Source organism: Corvus kubaryi, unplaced genomic scaffold (assembly GCF_017639235.1).
Source record: "Corvus kubaryi isolate FWS band 111438036 unplaced genomic scaffold, C.kubaryi_AGA036_p1.0 71, whole genome shotgun sequence".
In the NCBI taxonomy this organism is placed as follows: Eukaryota; Metazoa; Chordata; class Aves; order Passeriformes; family Corvidae; genus Corvus; species Corvus kubaryi.
In genome coordinates this window covers 3,467,837-3,490,979 of record NW_024582059.1, presented here as the reverse complement: position 1 = coordinate 3,490,979, position 23,143 = coordinate 3,467,837, and the positions used below count along the sequence as shown (strand labels likewise).

Sequence of the window (23,143 nt, the reverse complement as noted above, 5' to 3'; positions counted from 1 at the left end):
TCATACCTCTTCAGAATAAGAAACATCTATCCTGAGATTTGTTATTCAGTAGGAAAATGGCTTTGCACCGTGGCCGACAGAAACATGGTGATCTGGCTCATTTGGCAATCTTTATGATGGCAAGTACATGCAAATCTAATGTAACAAGGGACCTTCTGTCTCAGGCTATTTAATCTATGATGTAGAATATGCCTTATCCAAAACAAACGGATGGCATGATGCTGGGACAGAAAGATGCTTGGGCAAAAGATTGCATCATTTGGCCATGCAAAACACTGAGCCAGGTCACACTGACCTATGGGTACGTGGCTGTCTGTGCCCCATGTGGGGCACTGAAGCAGCCAGAGGATGTCTGTATCTGCCCTGAAATAAGAAGACCAGATCTCAGGAGGAAATGTCACCCTGGCCGAGATGAGCAGCACCCACTAGCACACCACAAGTGAGGCAGCGCTGCTGTGAGGCAGCAGCGGGGTGCGGGCAGCCGTCCTGCTCCCAGCAGAGCCTCACTAACACCCTGCAGAAAATGGCAACAATATCCCGAGGGTTTGCAGGGTTACTTTGCTGGATGTCACCACGAGCAGGGGTGAGTAATGGTGCTGGCTACTAACAACAGGGGGTAATGTGAAGAGCTGGAGCTGGCGCCAATGGCTGCCAGCCACTCCGAGGCAGCCTGGGCACTGCTCATACCATACTCAGGGAGCCCATGCTGTGCGCCAAATAAGAGCATTTTCTTCTGTCAGTTATTAATTCCAACTACTATTTCAACCTCTTATTGCCAACAGATAGCCTGTGAGCAAGTCCTTGTTTTTAAAAGTGCAGTTGTTATTCATAAGTCCTGACCAGAAGTTACATGCTGCTTGGTGGAATTTGTTTGCAAACTGTCCATTGTAACTCTTAACTGTTTATTGTGAAGAAAATATCACCTAGGGCTATGTAATCACGGTTTCTTCTCTCTGGCTAGAAGAGACAAATTATGAAGAATAAATGACTAGCTATGAACTTCTGGTACACTTTATTCAAAGTCTAAGTAATTAGACTGAAACCCGCAAAGCTTTTTGGATCCATGTCTTCATGGCAGTTGTGACTGAATACTTGGGAAACAATAGGTAATAAAACTTCACAAATACTATTCCATAAGAAAACTTGATTCACAGTGTAAACCCACACTCTTAGTCTTGCCTGAGAAGTGCCATAGTTGGACAAATCTCTTTTTCATCCCGTATCTTGTAAGTAGTCAGAGTTCACACAAGTAAATGCCAAACAGAGTAAGCTATGTGTTATTTCAATATCTGGTCCTGCTTTGAGAAGTTTCTCTGGGTCAAAAAGTGTATCAAACACAAGAAATGTCACATTAAAGTGATTTATAGGAGATGCACTGTGGTAATGCTGAGATGAGAACCAAACTACAGCAGGTCAATGCAGCATTTGGAAGGTAAGAGGCAGAGAGGAAAGGACCAGAAATCACCAAGCTTTCCATCAGGCCACACCTGCAGTTCTTTGGATGGTGATGCTCCCTCTCTAGTCAACCGAACCAGACACAATGAAAACTGGCTAGTGTGCATGGAACAGTGAAGAAGCAACTTGAGAAATAAACAAATTGGCTAAAATTAAACCTTCATACCTGGGAAGGTTTACTTTTAATTAAACCTGGGAAGCTAGTGCATGCTGCTTCTTTGTAAGCGAGCCCTTGTGTCGCCTGCCTGCGACGGTGAGTTATACGCGTTTATCCTCCACACTCTAAAAAAAGAACGGGACAACGGAGTGCTCCCGTGCTTTATGCCCGCACCGTGGGCATGACAGCCCAGCCATAAACCGCTGTAAATTTGCTCAGTGTTCCGGAGCTCCCCCCGCCCTTTGCAGCCCCCTCCCCGCTACCACCGGGCGCGGGCGCCCCTCCCGAGGCCACTGCGACCCTCGTCCTCCTAATTTGCGAGTCTGATGTCCTGCACGCCGTGCATACATTATGCAAAGAGAGCCCCCCGCGGCCCGCAGGCCGCCCTCCGCCTAGGTGAATAAATTATGCCGATGAGGGCGGGGATGCGGGGCGGCGGCTCCGCGGCTGACAGCGGGGCAGCGCGGGCTGCCTGCCGCCTGCGGGCTTCCCCGCCTGGCGCGGCGCGGCTGCTGGGCGCCGGCAGGCAGGTGGAGCGGGAGCAACAAGTCCTCCGGCGGCGGCGGGGAGGGGAGCGGGAGGCGGAGGGGGGGCGCTTCCCGCCCCGCGCCTGAAAACCTCTCTGACAAGTGGCAAAGCGCTCGCAGAGCACGTTGCTCCCTCCGACGGGCGGCTGGAAGCCGCGGGGGCTCGTCTCGCACCCAGCCCCGCTGCCGGCTTGCGGCTCGTCGCCCCCGCCCCCGCCGTCGCCCCTGCCGCGGGGTGGGTCGCGACCCGCTGCCGGGCGGTGCGCGGTGCGGTGCGGGCTGCGGAGCGCGCCGCCGCTTCGCCTTCAAAGTGTGTGAGCCGGCTGCGGGCTTTGCTTCTGCTTACCGCGTTTTTTTCTTCTTTTAAATCATTATTTTGCCATTTTGTTATTTATTTTCTCCTACTTCGTTGCTATTATTTTTGTTATCGTTGTTTGTAAACTAATTGCCTCCATGGGGGGCGGAGGAAAGGAAATCAAAGCTGCCGCAGCTGAAGGGTGTGCGAGCACGCTGGGGAAGAGCCGAGGAGCCGCAGGACAGGATGGCAGCGGGAAGCCCGGCGGCAGCGGGAAGCCCGGCCCCGGGAAGCCCGGCTGCGGCGGGGACCGCTGCCCGCGGCGGGCCGGGCCGGTCGGCTCCGCGCTGGCCGCGCTCCTCTCGGCGCTGGCCGCGGCCTCCTGCGTCTACCTGGGGGTGCGGACCAGCGACCTCCAGGCCAGGGTCGCGGCCATCGAAGGCGCCCGAGGGGGCTTCTCTGCCGCCGCCCCGCTCCCGCCGCTGCCCGGCTTTTCCTTGGAGCAACTGAACGCGATGATGCAGGAGAAAGTGGAGCGACTTCTCGCCCAGGTGTGCGGGGCGGGGTGGCCGCTGTCGTGCGGTGTGCGTGTGGCGGGCATGGGGGGTGTTCGGGGCGGGGGGGCGGCCGCGGCCATGAAGGGGGGCGGCCGGGGCGAGCTGCTCGGGTGGGAGGTGGAGAGGGAAGCGGGGAAAGTGAGCCCGCATCCCCGGGGGCCGGCGGGGCCGGGGGAGGAGCGGGCCGGGGGCGCCCCGGGCTGCTGGAGCGGGCGGGATAGGGGGTGGCGGGGGACCCTGCGTCTGCCGCCCCTGAGGCGCTTTTCTCATCTGTAACTTGCCGCCGTGCCTGCGCTTCTCGACCGCGCGTGTCGGCAAGGCAGAAAGACGGGCGTCACTTGCGGCGGCGGTGGGAGAGACCCCGAGGTGTCGGGCTTGGCTCTGTTGATGAGGGGGTGGTGAGGTCAGCGAGACACCTTAGGCCGAGTCCAAGCAAAGAAGCCACCGCTGGTTGCGCAGCTTCTGGCATAGCGGTAAATTCCGGTTTGCGGCCGCGGTCGGGAGCGCTGCCTGTGGCGGAGCGAGCTCGCCGAGTGGCCTCATGTTGCTTCTCTCGCCCCCAGAAATCCTACGAGCACTTGGCAAAAATACGAGTAGCGAGAGAAGCGGCTCCAGAGTGCAACTGTCCACCAGGTAACAGACACAGCTTGGAAATCTCCTCTCGGAGGCTTGTAACTCCGGGGTGTTTGGTATCCCATGTTTTTGAAATACACCTAAGTCAGATCCAGGGGATGCCTCTTCAATCAGCAGCTGTTCCTTAGGTGGAAAAAGTGTTGAGCCCAGAATAATTTGTTTTCACTGTAGCGCTATATTGGAATTAATGCTAATAAACCCTCCCGATTAGGCTGGATGTTGCCAAACAGTAACACTTAGGAAGAAGTTAATGGTCTACTCTAGCAGATGAAATATGTTCTGTTTTACATGGAATAGAACTGAATCAGGGCACTGTGTGTTCAACTTGGGAAGTAGAGCAAAAGTTCCTGGCAAAAATATTGAACAATTTATAACATGGATTGAAATAGGTGGAGGGTCTATTGCAAGTTAGCAGTAATATATACATGAGCTTTTTTCAGTCTTGTTTTTCTGTAGTCTTGGTGGAAAGCAGATTCTCTAGGAAGGAATTGCAGGGTTTTCTTACTGAAGGTTTGACACTGTCGATTTGTGCAACCAGGGATACTGCTTGACTTTGGAAATGGGCCCTTCTACTACTCCAATCAATTGTTTGCACATTCACACTGCAGTGTTGTCAGTTTCTGTGCTCCTTTTTGGTAGTCTGATAACTGTCAGTGTTATTTTAGCTTCAGAAGCTTCCTCTAATGTATAGCCAAATTCATTTCGCACCTTGGAAGTTAAGAAAATAATGCCAGTGTTTTACAGGGGCATGTAGGAATTCCAGCATCCTCTGTGATGAGGCACACTAGATACAGAGGATGCTTTACATATCCTCTCACTCTGTTCGAAAACCCATCTCCTTTACAGGTGGAATATTGACTGTCAACAGGACTTAAGCTGAATATGCTTGCCAGCAGGATGTGTGATAGTACTCATATATAAGGAAGGAGCTCTCCTAGTTTAGGATTTAATTCCTGCCAAACTCATCAGTCTGAAGGGACTTCCGAACCTCAGTGTTAAAGCTGCCTACTGATACAGCTGAGAACAGAGTATTTACTGGCTGATGTAGGAGTTGCCATGGCTATCGTGAGAAGGACAATATATCTGACTAGGACTGTTCTAAAAGAGTGCGTAGAATTACTCAACTCCCAGCTAGTTTTGGTAAGGATCATTGGTTTCCTGTTGTAGTATATATATTATATATATATATTTTTAAGGCTAATATAAGCAAACGGACATTATTTTTTCTGTTGCTTAACTGCAATAAATTACAAGATGCAAGTTTGTGCACAGAAATGTGAGTTACTCATCATGCTGTTTGCAGAGATGCATTCTGTGAGCCTGAAATGGTGTTGAATTTGATGCTAAGCTCTTCCCCTTTTCCTTCTTCCTTGTTTACATCCATCTGTTATGATTATGTTACTGTTTTCTTACTAAAGGTCAATATCTACTTTTTCATGGTTGGTGTCATGTGCTGCTTTACTTCTTCACTACCACTAGAGCTCCACATTATACCAATTTTTATCTGACCTTTTTTTAAAGTATGTTTTATCAAATAGATAATGAGCAACAGAATATTTCTCACATGCATTGTAAAAATCCTTGCTATGTGAAAGTCAAAGTGATTTGGGAAACATTTTCGAGGGAGCAAGTTTTGTAAGACCAGGAAAACTTACATGGATCATTACAAAGTAAAAAAAAAAAAGTTGTAAAGAGGAGGGATTAGAAATCTGATACGGAGCTTTTCACCTCTTGGTAGCTGTTTCAGTTTGGAAGCAAGTTTTGTAGTGACTGAAAGATGTTGCCATGTGGTAGCCTCATTTTGCGGTTGATGTTCTCATGCTTGTTGCCAGTGGACAGGTGTCTACCTCAAAATGGCATTGTCTTGGGAGCCTTGCCTGAGAGAGCAGGGGCTGAGTGGCACCACCACCTGAGGACAGTGCCCTCCTAACTGTGGGCATTAGGCAGAGCAGGAGGAGACAGAGCAAATAAATTGTTGTTTCTTCCTTTGGTTCCCTCTGTTAGAATTCCATTTTGACTGCACAGGATGGGCTTTTGTTTTAATCCTTAACACTGCTATTACAAGTAGTTATGTTCAAAAAGGTACTTGGTTTAATAGGAAAAGTATTATGGTCCATCAGTGGTTTTTCTGTTGCCTGCTATTTGCAAAGCCAAAGAGAAAATTGCCTCTTTCCCACATGGTTCCCTTTTGTTTCTGTATTCTGCTCAACTTACACATTTCTTTCCTGTGTTTCTGTAATAATAAAATACATGTCTGTTAGAGATGACTTTGGAAGGCCTTCATGGTACAGAGGTGATTTTTGAAATCTCTCTATGCTGTGAGAAAAGGTCACACCGAATGGCCACCAGGACAGTTTCCAGCATCCCTCTCTTTAAAGAGAAATAAAGATGATATAAAAAGTAGGTTACATTGTTCCCTACCAGAAGAAGAGAAGGAAGTTCAGTCTGCAGACAGGAGGGTGAGAATGTGGCCTCTGGTTCAGGATTAAAGTTGCGCAACTGGTGTAGATGTCATTAGTTTGAGATTTTTCATCCCCTTTTGACTCTCCATGGTAGGAACCTGCACATTCAAAGGGAAGTGGGTTTGAATAGCTCAGATACCTATGGAAGCCAGCTTCACAAGCTCATAGCTTGTAGTGCAGTCCACATGTCCTCCTTTTAATTCAGCAGTAGCCTTGAATTCTATCTAGAGTGAAGAGTGATCACATTTCTCTTTAAAAACTTTGTTTTCACTAAACGTGATTTTTCTTATTCTTTTTTCCTATTTTCTTATGAAAGAAACGTAATGTGATGTGATTTTAAGAGTTTTGGTTTTAACTCTGTGCGACTAAAACCAGATACCAAAGATTTTGTAAATATTTTAAAAATTACAATAGCAGGCATTCTTTCTCCTCTTAAAGCAGAGTAATAAAGTTTGAAAAGTAAATTTGTGCTGACATTCCTCTTAAATTACCTCAGCTCTAATAAGAGTGCCAGTATAAATCTCGTGCTTTTAACTGGTGCAGCAGTCACTGCTGGTAGTTGGCCTTCTGCACACAGGACTGGGGGGCACAAATTGAGCAGCTAAAATAATTTTAGGCTTAATAAATTAATTTTCATTTGCCAGATGCATTTTTTTATTTTAAGTTAATGTTTTTCTACTTTTAAAGATGGAGATGTGTAGGTACTTATTTCATACTTCTAAATCTTCCTCTAAGTGGCTGTGAGAGCATAATCAGCTCTTATGCGGAACAGTCAAGCACCATGCTGGGTACCTCTTACTAAGTGCCAAGAAATACACAGTTGTGGAAAGAGTAACACATATAGAAAGCACAGGGATACTCCCAATTCAACAGAATTTAAAGGAGTTTCTTTTTTGTAGATCCTTTCAGATTTTCCTCTTCCCAAAATCATTCACATGTGAATGTACCTGTAGACTTCAACAAAAATGAACATAATTTTACATGTTTTAGTGATCTGATCCTTTATATGTTGTGAGGGTCAAGTTCTGACACTTGCGGTCATGTGCCGTGGTGTCTCATTGTGTAAGTGGTCCTCAGAGCCTGCTTTTGGAGTCAGATAATCTTGGCAGGAGTAGGAATCAAATCTAGAAATACAAGAAGTTCAAGCTTTCTCAGCAGGAAGGCTGGCAGGTGATTATGTACACTTCTATATGTCCCTTTTGACTAGTTTTAGGAAGCAATTACCTTTATTTTTTTCCTTCTTCTCTTTTGAGGAAGACCTTTATGGTGAATTTATTCCTTAAAGGAACACATTTCTTTAATTCTGCATTGACAAAGCGTAAGTTACATAAGAGATGTCTTTTAACTCTAGCTATACAACACACTGTGTATGTATGTTTACTATAACTTGCATGTGAAGTTATGGGGTCTGTAAGTTTTGAGATTTGTTTTGGAGTTTTTTTCCCTCCCCAGAACATTAGCTGAACTTCAGTGTTGGATACCTGTCAAAGTTGACTGCAAATTTGGTTTTTTCTTCAGTGCCACAGGTAATGTTTCTTTCTTTGTTCTTTCTCTTGTATTTTTCCCATCAGTAAATGTACATTTTTCTTCCTCCTGTGACTCCAGTGTCTTCATAGACTCTTTCCCTTTCTGTAGCTTCAAACCCTTTCCAGGCAGAGACACTCTCATCGTTCTTTCTTAGCCAGCTATTTTGTGCTGGTTTTGTAATCATGTCATCTTGATTCTCTGTTCCGGTCCTAGAGAGCTTTATGGTTTGGCATTTGAAGTTCCTCCTATTTCACTATGCAATTTGCTGCCATCAGGTTCGTTTCAGTGTAGTTGTGTGCATAAAAACCTGTTAATTCAGGATGAAATTCCATAAGCCAAGGGATTTTTTTTTTTTGAGGGAAAACAGCATACCAGTTGGTCTTATTCTTGGTTGGTTACAGTAGTTCTAGTGCAGAAGCTCTGTTCTACAGCTACAGTTCTTCAGTGAGATGATGAGTCTGCTATATGTGTTTTGATAGCAGCATGGATGGCAAAAATCAGTGTATTTCCTTAGAATCCCAGTGCTGTTTTTGTTGTCTTAAGCATCTAATGTTTGCTTTGACATGCAGTGGAAGTACAGTTTAGGTGCTCTTTCTTATTTCCACATGTTCCGCAAGGACTGTTCCCTGGAGCATTTCAATTAGTGAGTCTGAAAGAATGGAGGAGAAAGCAATTTTTGGGATTAAAAGAATCATGAAGTAGGTATCAGCAGGGTATTACTCTTTTAATTTTTTTTTTATTATGCTTACAGTGAAACAGTCCTGGAAAGACTGAAGAGGTAAAGAAAGAAAAGAGAAGCTGACTTATGTGTTTGTAGCGAGACCTAAGAGAAAATACAGATACATATAAAAAGTATCCAAAGTGATTTTTTCCCTGTTACTGAAAATTTCAGTGTGCTATCTGAACCTAGCTCCCAGCACTACTTATTTCTGCTGTGTCTATATCATCTGTTTGCTGAATGCAGTGCTCAGCTCTAATTTTGTAATTTTTCTGACAGGTCTCTGAGTCCCCCTTTCATACCTGCAGTGGTCTGATATTTTTCATTTCGGTTCCTAGATCAAGATGTTTATTGATGTGCAGTAGCATGCGACCTTCTGGGTAGTCTGTCTTCTTTGGATGACTACTTAAAGACACTGTTTCGTCCCCACAAAATAGCTAGATATATATTTTATTGGCTAAGTGGTGACCTTTTAATTCCCTTCCCTCTGGGCAAGGAAGTAGGGTGTGCAGCACGATGAATGAAACATAATGTGGCTCAGAAGAGAACTGATTGACAGCAGACTGCACCAGATTTCTCTCTTTTGTAATATTATTGATCTCAGCAGTGCTGTAGCAAAGGTTGATTTGACTGCAAAAGTGTTATTAACAAAAGGTTTTTCTATGACTTGAGTTGAATAAATTCAGACTTGTGAGGTTACATCAAACAAGGCATGTTAGAAGGAAGGCTTAATTATCAGCATTAACTGCTCTTAAAATATATGAGATTAATATTATATATGTTCTTATGTTCTTAGACTTCCTTGTGTGTGGCACTGGTCCATCTCAAACTGCTCAAGTGTCAAAGCACTTCAAGTACTGTGAGTGTTGCAGTGGGAGAAGTGGCTGTTAAGCTCACTTCTGGAATAATGCTTGTAGTGTCTGTGATTGGGTTTTGGTTTTTCTTTTTCTTGTTGACTTTCTTAAATTGTGAAATATATGCATCTCTTTCCTTGAAAGGTCTCTAAAGCTCATATAACTGAGTTCTATTTAGCTGTACTTACCCCCTGTCCCTTTCCTTAAAGGTTAGTGGGTTCTTGGAAATGTATTGCCAGAACAGCACTGACAAACAGCACTCATCATCTTTCTCACTCCCTTCTAAATTTACTGGCTGCAGCTTACCTGGCTATTTTGTCTCTGCTTAGCACAGTAAAAATCAGCTAAATCTGAAAACAGCATGACAGACAGAAGCTGTTTTTTAGGGCTTTTTAGGTTGTGAGATAGAATCATATAATTAATATGTTCAAGTTATCAGCCCTGTGAAACCATCCATCACACTTTAATGCACACAGACCTTGAGTTGCTAACTACAGCCCTTTCAGGAAGGCTGGTCTACACAGAGCCCCTTTCCCCTTCATCATTTCTGTTGATTTCTCAAGTGAGCCACAAAAAATGGAATCTGTCTGCTTACTTAAAGCTACAAATGAGAAGTAAGAAGGCATAGAATAATGCAGACTGAGAGAAACACTTTTCACTCAGTACTACTAAAGCTGCAGCTTGCAGTTAGGAGATACATACACCAGTGAACATGATGCTGAAGGCTTGTTGTTTGGAAACTTGTGGACTGTCATGTTTTTACAGGTTAGACTTACAGTAGAACAGGGCCTGTTTAAATTTGTCTGCTTGGGACTTTTAATGAGATTAAGTTAAGCAGAACCAGCTGTTTGTGAGAGCTTAATCAAAATAAATGTCAGGGTAAATTTTCAGAACAGAGTGTCCAGCCTGAAAGTGCAAGGTTTGTATATACCTTTCATGTAAATACTGCTTTTTTTTGCCTCTGTAGACTTGAGCAGCTTCAGAAATGCTGGTCAGGTTGATACTCCAGGAGATAATCTGATGCATGCTACTGGCCTCTGAAGCAGATGTATCTAGGCCATCATTGTCAAGTGTTTCCTTCCACGTGGTTCACAACTCAAGTGTGTAGTCATTCATGGCTCAACAAGTTGTTTGATCTCCCTTAATTTTGTGATTATGTGCTGCAGCCTCATGTAAATAGTCTCCTTAGCTAAAAATAAGTGCTGCTCTGTAAATAGGTGAACACATAGTGGAAGAAATAGCTAGTGCATAGACATGCCTAAGATAAAATTATCTACTATTGAAATATTTCCATAGATTACCGCGTTTTTAGCAGGCAGACTGCAACTTCCTTATTTGTGAAGCAAACCACTTGTTCCATCTGTCATGTTGATGAAGAAAACCTGATTGTTGTGCTCTCCTTAAAGCAGCTATCAAAATATATTAGAAGACAGTCTTGTCTTTGATGCACGCTCTAAAACTTACCCTGTGTGCTCCTCCCCTATTCTGTCCTTTTTTTTTTGCAGGGTTGGAGTTGTACTAAAATTGTTTCTTGTTTATATGTGCAGATGTATGTTTATAGAAGGAGGCATTTACATTTAGTTGTGAGTTTTGCATGCCTGTTTGTAGAGAACTGTTTCTTTTTGTGCTTGGGAAGCTTTGAAACAGATGATGATGATGCATTTTAAGATTTTTGAAAAATTATGAAGTTGCTACACAGCTATCTAAATTTTTTTGCTAGATAGGAATATGTGTTCTTATAATTATCAAAGATAGGAAGACAGCCATTTGCAGGGCAAAGAAACAATAAATGGAATGAAGAAAGAGGGTAATAATAGAGGTGATAAAACTGGGATATTACTTTTTATTTTAGAATCTTCTGGAAAATTAATACAATGATTTCAGTGACTTCTGCTTAGACATGCTCAAACAATTTAAGCAATAATATTTTACCCTGCACTGTCCTTAAAATTGGTTGGGCAGTTGACAAATATGAAGAAAGTATAGATTTTATTTCATAAGGTCTATTAAAATCAGTGCCTTTAGTTCAGTTTCAGTTAGTTAGGCATTAGAATTATCTTAGTTTGGTTATGCATGAATATAATCTTGTAATTATTGTATTGGGCAAGTATATTAGAAGACTTTCTGAATGATTTGTGTATTTTTTTTAGGTGCTTAGGAATTTAAATTTGGTGTTTTGGGAATATGACTTGCAAATTTTTTTTTCACAGATGTTTAGCTTTGCTGATGTATTTTGGCTGGGATTACAGTGGAGAGTAGATCACAGATTAACAGGTTCTTGGGGAGGCTTAAAAGGAGACTGTACATGGAATAATGATGGACTCTTAATGAGTCTCTCTAAAAAGCTTCCCCTCTCCTTATGTGGCTCTTCTACAAGCTCAGCTGAAGAAGTATTGAGGAGAAGGGAGTCAAATGATCTTTCTCTTTGGTCCTCTTTTTAATGCAGTACACAGGACTGTATACTGGTATGTGTGTGTGTGTGTATATATATATATATATATATATATATATATAAGTATGATGTTTTTGGTAGTCTGTCACACTGCCCTATCTTGGACACACAGCAGGCTGCCTGCCAAGTCATGGTGCCATAATGTACAACACAGCTCACCTTAGCAAGGAAAACCTGCATAAAGCCAGGTGGCTGATCCACTGCTTTCCTCTGACTGAAGTAACGGGCTCGTGCCAGGTACTGCTTCAGTCTCTTGGTATCTGGGATGTGCTTCCTCTCACCAGCAAAGATTTGTGGGAGAAAAGTGGTTTTGTCATCTCCTTTTCTTTTTTTTTTTTTTTGTTTGTTTGTTTGTTTGTTTTGTTCTTAAAAAAGAAGTTCATGGACTTGGCACTTTCTACCTTTTAAAATAGTTTTAGTACTCGTAGGAGTAAGGGGCTGTAAAGTAAAAGCTGTAAATATAATGGAAGAAAGACTGTAGAAAATAAGACCTAAAACTGTAGTGTTAAGATCTTTGCTAGTCTACCATTTGCAGTTTATGCCATCTTAAGAACACCCCACTACATTTATTTACCTCCCATTTGAGTATTTTCAATATTCCTTCTCTGAATATAAAAGCATACGAAAAAATCCTACCACAAGTGTATGTTAAAGGTCTGGCTTATGAATTAGGTTTCTTCAGTAAGCATGGTCTCTTTTTCAGCGCACTGAGCTTAAGATTATGCTGGAAAACTGCTATTTAAAAGATGTTTTCTAAAATTGGGCATGGGGAGGAGTGGGGCCAGTGTTTGGGGAACACAGAGGAAATTTTGAAAACAGGAAATTGTATTGAAAATTGGAGACCAAAATATCTTATCAGAGGCGTGGCTGCCATTGCAGTGGTGACAGATTGTGTATCTGAAAGCAGAACAGCATCCTGTAACTTGAAGGACACTAAATAAACTCTCTGAAAAGATATTTATGGTTAGGGTCATAGCTGGCTACAAAGGTCTTGCTTCTGCTGGTAGTACTAGTTGTGTTGCTAGGAAATGATGTGAGGTTTCTTGTGTATCAGTGCCTCCGCAGGATGATAGTGGGGTCCTCACAGAGGACTGTGGTGCTGAAAGTCAAAGTGTATATACACCTTAAGTTGAGGAGGTATTTCCTTTAGCTGGAACCTCTAATAATCTCTTAAGAATATGAGAACCAGCTGCTTGAAGGCGCTTCTCTTGCTCCCCACCTGTGCCCTTAGTCTCTGAGTAAGCTCCTGTTCAGATTCCCTTGATCTTAGAGGAAGCCTTGATACCTGAGCAGAGGGGTATGGCCACAGGGGATTAAAAGGATAAACTCCATAGCCTGTGTATTAATATTTTCTTCTCCAGTCACAGAGCTTACATCCAGATGATGCCCAATGGCATCGCTATGACAAATACTGTTCAGTGTTGGCCAGAGAGTCTCTGTACTGTCAGCTCTTCTGGTGTTTTTATCAAGCGCTCCCTCAATGTTTTCGGTGCCACTGCTGTTCTTCTGGTAGCTGCTAGTTGAAGGGAGACATATGTTGAGAGCTATCACTTCAGCTTGACATAGAGGTGATTAATGTATTATTTATTTCATACCCTTCACCTTTCAGACAGGATAGCCTTCTCAGTAAAAACACTTTCTGGCTCCTAATTTGGTCATTGTACCAGGAAATGTGCTCTGTGCACACAGACTCAAGTGTAGGCCAAAGTGGGGTCATTGTTAAGGTGGTCCTTATGGTAGTGGTGAGCTTGAGCTCAGCTTTTATTTGTTCTCTGTCCTGGTGGATGCTTGATAGTTGTTTGTGTCAGCTGATAATACGCAGCTCATGTAGTGGCTTTGGTTGGCACTTACAAATGTGTGTTATCGCAGAAACGGATCGTGATGTTTGCTGTAGCTATCAATGTGTGTTTATGAAGACATCTCTGTTCAGTGAGGATCATCTTGAATATGTTTTCCAAGCGGTTCCTGTGAGTAGGAACACTGAATACTGATGAATCAGAGAGGCTGAAAAACACAGTGGTACGGCATCAGTTTCAAATGAATCAGTGCTTAGACAGCCATTGTCAATACTTACTTAGAGTTGGTGTCTTTGTAATGATGACAGCCATGTTTGTAGAAGGCTAGAAAGGTTTCTCTGTGTGAAGATGAAGTGTTTTTCCAGTGCAACAAGCATGTAAGTGCACTATATTTCTTTAGTGTAGGGAGACTAATCTTAAGAGAGATTAGTATTTAAGTCTGACAGTTGTGGATTTCACTTTAGGACAGCTTTGCATAATTCCTTAGTTTTAGTTCCAGGCTGAGCCATGTCCTAATGTGTGGTAGAAGGACTTTTTTTTTTTTTAATCACTTTCAATTAAGAGGCTGCACATAAGCCATTACAGTGGCCAGTTAAAAAGAAGTGCGAGCCTTGAAAACTGAACCACCAACATTGAGAGAAATAGAGCAAGACTGAAATCCTCACTTTTTTCTCTCTTAAAATTGGTTTGCTGCTGCAAGGTGGTGTTTTGATGTATTTCAAACAATTACAGTCTATTTTAGAATAATAAGAATTCTATTTGTTTTCAATGTGTTCTATAACAACTGGAACACTCTGGAAACACTCTGGAAAGAAGCTCTCTCACAGTGAGTTTAAAGGGATGCACCTTAGAGGAAATATTGTGCTTAATGAATTAGAGCAGGGACAACTAAGTAACAGTTCTGTATTGCAACTATATTCCTGTACAGGACTGTAAGGGTGGGATAGAATGTCTTCATATTTGAGAGTTCTTGCATCTGTAAAATATAATGGATGTAAATACATTAACCAAAGAGTGCAAATGACCAAGTATTCATAATTTTGAATAAAGTTACTGTCTAGGGGAGCAGAAGTTGGTCTCCCAATACATTCCTTGCATCTGCTTTCTAATTTTAGTAATCAGCTCTCTGGTCCATTTTGATCCATCCTACAGGACATAATCAGGTGGTGTCATCATGTGAACATAGTTGTAAAAACATAAACTTTTGACTATACAAACCTTCTGGGAACTTTTAAAAAGTATGCTTTTGTTTTAAAAACAACCCATCCCTGAAGATTCTTTTTAGTTGAACAGGTGGACAGTGTCAGCTCAAATCACATATAGATAGAGGTAGCCACTTCTGCTAGACAGTTTCTGGTATCCAAACAGTATTTTACTTTTATCTGGAGGTTGGTGAAGAGAGGCTTTTAACTAAAACTCTGACTGACAGCAATCAGACCTGATATGGGCATGTACATTACTTCAGGCACATTAATAATCCCAAGGATTTTAACTGAAATCAGTAGTTACTCTGGAATCTTAGAGCAAAGTGTTGTTTGGCCTCAGTGTTGTTTTTTTCTTATATATTTTTTTGCCTTTGGATCCTTGTGAATGCCTGTTTATGTATGCAGCTGCTACCATCTACTTTAGCTTTGATATGTAGTTCTCTTCTATGATACAAATACTATTTTTCATTCATTTGCCATTCAGTTTATTGTTTAGTCTTTTCAGTCTCTGAGCAGGAACATTATGTCTGTATCTTTTTCTAGGAATACTGAACTAGTTTTGTAATACTGTAAGAGTTCTGGCTGCACTTGGGACAATCTGAACAGTAAAAATTATTAAACTTATATACATCTTCATGGAGAAATTATGTATTCTCACATCTTAATTCACAGATCACAGATCAATGAGTATTGTTCTGAGGATTGTTCGTTGTTTAAAAGTGATTAGATAAAGCTACTAAAATTGTACAGAAGCATTCAGAACATCAGTTCTGAGGGTTAGGAAAGAAAGATACCTATATACAGCTGGACCTTCATTTTAGTTTCCTTACCAACATAACTGAAGTCTGCATATGCATGTGTGTTTCTACTCAGATAGATTTTCATACTTGGACAATAGGTGATCCCTCTGTTCACATCAGTCTGTTCCTTTAACTCAGTGAACTAGGTCTCCCATTCTCCCCTTTGCTGATGCTATGCTTGAAAAGTCATTATTTGCTTAACACGAATGTTCCCTTTCTTTAAGCTGAACAATCTAAGGGACATCAGCAGCTCCTGGTAAATCTTGCCCTTGAGACCTTTTACTGTTCTAGTCAGTGTCCTCAGGACACTGAAATAGTCTGATGTCCTTCTGTTGAGGTACCCCACACAGTCCCTGAGGTGAGGCCACAGCAGGGCAGCTGTCTCCTTCAGTTGGCTGGTGATGCTGTGCCTGATGCACACCAGGTTACTGTTGGCCCTTCTGGCTGCGAGGCCTTGCTGTTGACTTGTAATTGCTATCAACTCAGACTCTGATCTCTTTCTGCAGGGCTGCTCTCCAGCCTCTCCCCCAATTTGCATGGATAACCAGCACTACCCTGTCCCAGATGAAGGATCTGGCACTCTTGCTCTTGTTGAATTTCTGACAGTTGGTGATTGCACAGCTCTCTGGTCTATCTAGATCTCTCTGTAAGGCCTCTATGATCCATGGAGTCCACATCTCATCCTAAATTAGTATCATCAGCAAACTTAATGTACGTTTGATTCCTGCATCCAGATAATTTGTAAAAATACCAAAGAACACTGGCCTTGAAATTAACCCCTGGGGAACCTTGCTGGTGAATGGCCACTGACTGATGTGACCCCATTTACTAAACTCCTTGAGCCCGATTCGTCGGCCGTTTGCTCACACAGTGTCTTATGGGCTTGTCTGTCTGTATGATGCATATTTTGTTCAGAAGAACATTATGAGAGAGGCTATCAAAATCTTTACTAAAATCCCCCCTCCCCCCCTCCCCCAATCTAGTGTCTTCCCTTGGTCAATTAGGTGGGTAACCTTGTCATAGAAGAAAATCAAGTTGTTTTATCAGGACTTTCCCCTCCTAAACTTGGGCTGTCTCTGACCAGTGACTGATTTGTGTCTTGTGTGTTTTTTCAATAACTCCCAGAAGAAACTTCTCCATAATTTTATCAGGCACTGAAATGAGATTGACAGGCCTGTCATTACCAGGGTCTTCCTTACAACCATTCTTGAACACTGAAACAACATATGTCATCTTCCAGTCAACTGGGACCTCTCCAGACTCCTAAGACTGTTGGAAAATACTGGGGACAAGTTCCAAGATGACATCAGCCAGCTCTTTGAGCACCCTGGGAGGAATCCTATCAGGTACCATAGATTTACAAGCATCCAGCTGAAGCAACAAGTATCAAACAAGTTCAGAGTTGGCTGGGAGTTTATCGACCACCCTGTTAAGATTTTTCAGCATGGGGCTCTGGGGTTCCAGGGGCCATCATCAGTATTGAAGACAGAGGAGAAGGTGGCATTATGCATCTCTACTTTGCCTGTGCCCCTATTTGTGAGGTGACTGACCTCATCAAGTAAAGGACCAATGCTGTCTCTGATCCTACTTTTGCTGTAAATATATTTTTAAAATGTCCTTTTTGTCTTTCACAGTGCTTGCCAGTCTGAACTCTAATCAAGCTTAGGCTGCAACAGTTTTCTCCCTTGAGTGGTGAACAGCATCTCTGTAATCCTCCTATGTTGCCTGTACCTGGTTCCAATGTCCGTGGACTTTCCTTCTGGGAAAGATCCATGCTCCGCCAAGCCGTTGAAGTTCTCTTCAGTGCTGTTCAGTAGTAGCAGAGCAGAGAATATCTCAGTCTGTGTTGTTAAAGAAACATCCATATTTGGAAGAAAATCCAGTTGTCAAAGACTGAGATAAGTGAGGAGGAACATGCTGTGGTAGTGAGGTCCCTGGTTTGTTTATAGAGATAATGAAGAATTAAGGACCGACACAGTCCTAAGAGAAAAAATAGTGAAAAGATCTTCTAATGTTTTTCCATACAGCTTTTCTCTGCAGCATCTGGGGGAGGTTAGCTTAGGGTGGATTTTGATGTTCCAGAGGTTATCTCAGTGCTTACTGCTCACTCAGTCTGAGCAGTGAATGACAGCAGAATATGTTGAAGTTGTAATCTGCTGAAAGGGCTCCTCAAAACTTAGCAAATGCAAGTCCTGTCAAAAAGGAATAAAAAGGGACACATCTGTGGGGTGTCATGTCTGAAGCGCATCTAAGATGTGTACTCATCTAAGATGTGCAGGTTCTGTGGTTTAAGGGATGGATCATCTGGGGACTTAAACAGTGGCAGAAGGTGGTTAAGTGCCCCTCACTTTATTGGGGTGTCTCCTAGATGGTGCATGTAGTCAGGTACTCATGGCACATCCTCAGCTTCTGGAAAGTGGTGAGCGGGGAGAGTGCATAGGCTGGATGTTGTCCTGACAGAGAGTGCTAACATGCTGTGTGGTGCTGACAAGGGATTTACAGGAAGATGAAGGCTAGTGGTATTTAGCAGTAAGGTATTCTCTTCCAATTCTGCATCACTTTCTTCTGCTCTGGCAATAGGACTACACAGGCAGAAGCATTAAAATAGTGCCTGTGCTGCCTTCCTCTGTGTGGAAGCAGTGTTCCTTGAAACCCATGGGAACTATCACGCTCTGTTATCTCTATTGAAACGTGTTAGATTGTCAAGACCAATGGTCTGTAGTAGAAGTTAATGTTGAGGTTCTAAAGGCACAAAGATGGACTTGAGTAATTTCAAAAGCTGTTATCACCCCTCCTTGCTTGATCATGTTGCTGTGAGTGTTTTCTCTCATTTCCTGCCTTGTGTAGAGCAGGAAGGGCAACAGCTAGGGTCTGAACTCTGATTCCTCCTATGGACTGGTATTTTGCTAGATGCAAACTTTAATTATACTCCCAGTTTCTTCTTTCCCAGGCATGTTGATATGTTTGGATTAGTAACCTGGTGACCACATATTGACATGAGTCATTTTCCTAAAAACACTGCAAAATACAACCACTGATGAGCTGACCAGCAGCGGGCAGTTCATCTTAATTTGCGTGCATTAAATATGCTTCTTCTTCTGTGTTTGTCTTATAAAGTGTGGGACTTGACAGAAAAAGAGTGGTGGGTATGATACTACTATGTTGCTATTAATCATACTTTGAGATGAACTGTAATTGTTTAACTTAGTTACTAATAATAGCACTTGGATAGGAACTCATGCTGCCAAATTTTTTTCTGACCCTTTCATAAAATTCCTGCAGATTCTAAGGAACACTGTCTTTCAAATGAAGACAGCTATCTCCTCAAACAGGCATCACCAGCAGCATGGTTTAAAGGCCACTGAAGGCAGTCAAAAAGAGGGAATGCTTGGGCATCTGAAAAAGATGGCACAGAGGGATACTCACATCTCTGTATTGCACTCTGTTCAGACACACTCATCTTTTTGTTAGTCTGTGATCTGTCAACTCGGTCTAAACCCTGTGGAATGGCAGAGTAAAAGTGGCTCAAGCAGGACTTCGGTGACACAGAGCCATCACCTTGAAGTCTGCAAGGAGTCTGTAGTGACCTGTGAGGAGAGGTTCATGGAGCCCCTTTTCATGGGTGATGAACAGGTGGTTTTCTCCAGCTGTTGAGATTGTACAGGTTATACAATAGCAGCAGCTCTTGCGTCCACACCGAGGGAGGTTGCAGGGCTGCTTCATGATGGGATTGTACACTTCCCACAGGCACAGCAAGGGGGCATTTACTTGTTTCTGCTTAATTTTCAGCTGCTTTGTTGAGAGCTGCTTTTGTGAAGTGAAATAGTGTTCTTAATAAAACAGCAATTTTATGAAGAATGACGCTGTATAAGTATATACCTTCTAAATAACAGGCCCCCATTTTCTTTCTGAAATGCAGTCACAAGGAGGGCTAGAACCAGTAGTTCCAAATCCCAGATGTTTGTGTTTTGGTAAAATACAATTATTATTTTTTAAATTGTGCTGTGAAATGATTGAACTGAATAAAATGACTTTTTTTCCACAGAGAAAGTTAATTACATGCTCTTTGATTAGCAAAGAAGGGACATAAATTAATTTTCCTAGACATGCTGCAAAATGCAATTACTGTTGGACTGACCAGCAGCAGGCAGCTCATATTTATTTGCATTCATTATATATGCTGCATTTTATCTTACTTTTCAATTGTATACAAAACACAATCTTACGACATTGGTCATTTCAGAGTCTAAAAATGCTTCTTGGTTTAACTGCGGGAGAAATACTTGATTACTTATTCTCCTGTCAGTTGAGAGCAGCTTCAAAACAGTAAGATGGAAGTCAGTAGTATTTTATGCCTATGAGACATACAAGGTAGTATGAATTTTTTCTTTAGCACAAATGGAACATCTGTTATTGGGGTCAATGGCAATATTTTTTACTAATAACACATTAATATCACTTCTATTTGCCCATTCACTATGTGCATCGGGAGTAAGAGTAAATACAGATCTTACTGTTTTGCTAGGTTTTCAACAGCTGAACACATTTAATGGAAACAGTGATTAAAACATTTTTCCCAAGAGGTGAAGTGTAGGAACAAGGTGTACTTCAAAGTGTTTATAGATAAATTCTCTTTCTAATCTGTTCTCATATTTAGTGTATTTTTCGTGATTACTGTTGAAAAACTTCAAATTTGGGTAAGGATATATGATTGTATATTATAGGTAAACCAATTGTTTTTCTTAAAAGATATCACTGAACAGATGGTCAGTGGAAATTTTTTTAAACAGAAGAAGAACTAGGAAAATTCTTATACCTTTGGAAGTTACAGAACTCATAAAAAATTTGTAACTTGAAAAATCTTAAAACCTTATTTGCCAAGAGGAGCGATTGAAAACCACAGAAAATGTGTCTGTGAGCAACTACCTCACAGACATGAAACTTTAAGAAAAGCCGAAACAAACCAAAACCAAAAAAGCCCCCATTTTTACTAGAAAGCTTTTCATTAAAATTTTGATAAATGGCTGAGTGAAACAGGAGATTGGCTATAGGCACAAAAGCGTCCCCCAGTGCTGTACAGCATTCCTAGATGCTTTTGGTCTTACAGGATATTGAGGGAGTGGAGGCACAGAGTGCTCAGAGTTTTGTTACTGTTTTCTTCTAGTCTTTTTACAGAAGTCATTGACCTTCTTAGCCAAGTGTGTCCTCTTAAGTTGCAAGGAAAAGCAGTTCCTTGCAGCTAACTTTGTGAAATTTTACTTATTTCCATTAATACGGAATCAAAAGTGATTTTCTCTGGAGACTTGATGTCTTATTACTTCATTTGGTAGAAGTATTTTAATTTTACTTGAATGAGAACTCAATAAAGTTTCAGTACTTCATATGATGAAGTAATTTACAGGGTTCTTGGAATATACTGCAGTTGTCGAAAAATATTGGCCTTTATTTATTGGTGTCTTTTGCTTTTTGTTGTTGGGCTAATGAATCCAGTGCTAAGGCATTGGGGATTTAATGGTTGGTGATGGAGTACTACCCATGCTGAAATATTTTATTTTCAAGGGTTACAAATCTGCCTCGCACAGTGTAAAGATCTGGGTTGTTACTAGGATGGATTTCCAGTAAATTGCGCTTACTCTAAACCCCTTATACTACTACTACTACATTTAACAGCTTAAATAGCTCAGTGCCTTGTTCTTCCTGATAGACCTGTGGTACTAAACTTGTTAGACTGACCTTTATTTTGAATTAGAAAATGTATTTGCTTCAGTCAGTGTAGTTAAGATACATGGAAAAAAAGTGACTTTGAAAAAGTGAATTCTTTGTCTTCCATACATGCATTTTGTTGGCAGGTGAGAGGGGTTTTTTCTCTCTACTTGGCAGCATTGCAACTCAAGCTAAAAAGCGAAAAACAAGGCTATATTCAATGTGTCACCAATTCAATTCAATCCCTTCTCCCTGCCTCCCACCAGGAGTTACTTTCAGTAATAACACCTTAGAGGTAGTTCTTCTGATGAACCAGGAGGCAGAACAAGCCATTTGCACTTTTGCTGTTTATTTGGTTTCTAGGGGGATTCTTCTTTGCATGTAGAGATGGCATTTGAGGTGTAAGGATGTGTAGGCAGGAAAGCAAGCCTTGGTTAATAAAGTGAGACATTTCTAAGTTACTTTCTTGTTTTCCATTAAAATAATGATTGGACTGCAATTTCTAGGATGAAGGTGCAAGTTCCCCAAAGAGATGTATATTGCTGTTGGCTGGATGTGTTAATAGGGTAGGTATTACATATATATGAGGTGTTAGGTGCTTAGCTACTTATTTGCCTGTGCAGCCGTACAAATGTATTGGCACACTCCTGTCCATGCATATATGCTTATAGCCCTTTTTTTTTTTTTTTGGGATCAAGAATTTAGATTAGCACTTAAATCTCCAGTTGTCACACGCAAATTTCTGGGGTTTGTAGTCAATCCCAAGCTAAGTGTAAGTGTTGTGCTGTTCTGAGAAATGACAAACAGCATGCACGTATATCAAAACAGGCTATCTGTGTGAAATGGTTCCTTCTCTCAGTAGTGTATCATTTGCAGAATTTTGTCCCCTTCTGGGAAGCATTGAAATGCAAACATGGCTCAAATGAGGAGAGTTCAAGCACAGCTACCACAGCCGTCAAAAGAGCCTCAGATAGAAAAGGAACTTCTGGAGTGGTTTAGATTAGAATGGATACAAGGGAGGGGAGGAGTAAGTTCTCTTTTTTTTTCTTTTGGTTTCTTTTTAAGTCTTTGAAACCTAAGTGGTGTGATTATTTCTTGTTCTCTCTGCTGAAGGCAATTCCAGTGTAAGCACTGGAACTGATTTAATTTGATGGCTATAGCATCTCTGTCACAAGATGTCTTCAAGAACAGACTTGTAAATATCTGTCAGGAGTGGTATCAATAACTTTGCTCTTACTTTATGGTAACAGTCTAGTTGATCTTTGGAAATTACTTCCAGTGTTGCTTCTCAGTTCTTCAGATCTTAAACACCCTGTAAGTTAAATATGGTTTCATTGTTTGTGGTAGATAACATTGCTTCATCCGTTTTCTTATAGATACTACTTTTTAGAACCCCAGGATTTGTTCACTAGCACCTTTACACTTGAATTCAGTTTAAAAGATAGGCTGCCTGTAGATGTAGATGATACCAGAAATGTGTATTTTTTCCCTCCCACATTCAGAAAGGAGAAAGAAAACTCAAAAGCTGGGGCCAAGTACGGCATGTCTGTAAGAGAAAGGTTCCAAGGAGGCAGGAGATTGGCAGCACTCTCATTTCCAGTTCTCTCTTTTGTATAGAATGGTAGTATTGAAACATTTCAGTCAGATGATTTTATTTCAAGAAATTCATAGCTTTTAAAGTTGAAGGGTAATTTTCTAAATCACCAAGATAAAATTTAAAAAGTAAACTCTGCTGCTAACTCAATTTGGGGGAGAGGGGAGTGCTTTTTGGACATATATTTGTTTTAGTAGCATAGAAATAAAAGTTTTATAGACCTGCTTGTCAGTGTTGAATTTCTTTCTATTTGGCCTGTATGTGGGTTTTTTGGGTAAGAATTTTTACTTCGGTTTCAGTGGGGCTGTGTGTTTCTTCAGTGATATTTTTACATGCAAGTCAAGCAAGTATGGCTCTAGTAAGTACTTAGTTGGTAGACTGTCAAGTTAGAAAAGCAAACATGCCACA

General features: G+C 41.7%; 1 protein-coding gene across 20 annotated transcripts in view; it reads left to right on the top strand.

Annotated features, from left to right (window-relative positions):
* Nucleotides 1-2,093: 2,093 nt before the first annotated feature.
* The window catches only part of COL25A1 (collagen type XXV alpha 1 chain), a 304,844-nt gene continuing 283,794 nt past the window's right edge, over nt 2,094-23,143 (top strand). For 6 of the 20 annotated variants that reach the window (XM_042050063.1, XM_042050061.1, XM_042050062.1 and 3 more), the window contains exons 1-2: nt 2,098-2,985; nt 3,555-3,624. In XM_042050063.1, the coding sequence (XP_041905997.1) occupies nt 2,593-2,985; nt 3,555-3,624 (463 nt within the window). In that variant the 5' untranslated portion in view covers nt 2,098-2,592. Of the gene's footprint in view, nt 2,986-3,554; nt 3,625-23,143 lie in introns of all 20 variants that reach the window. The other 14 variants (XM_042050069.1, XM_042050066.1, XM_042050067.1 and 11 more) reach the window with 5 other exon arrangements.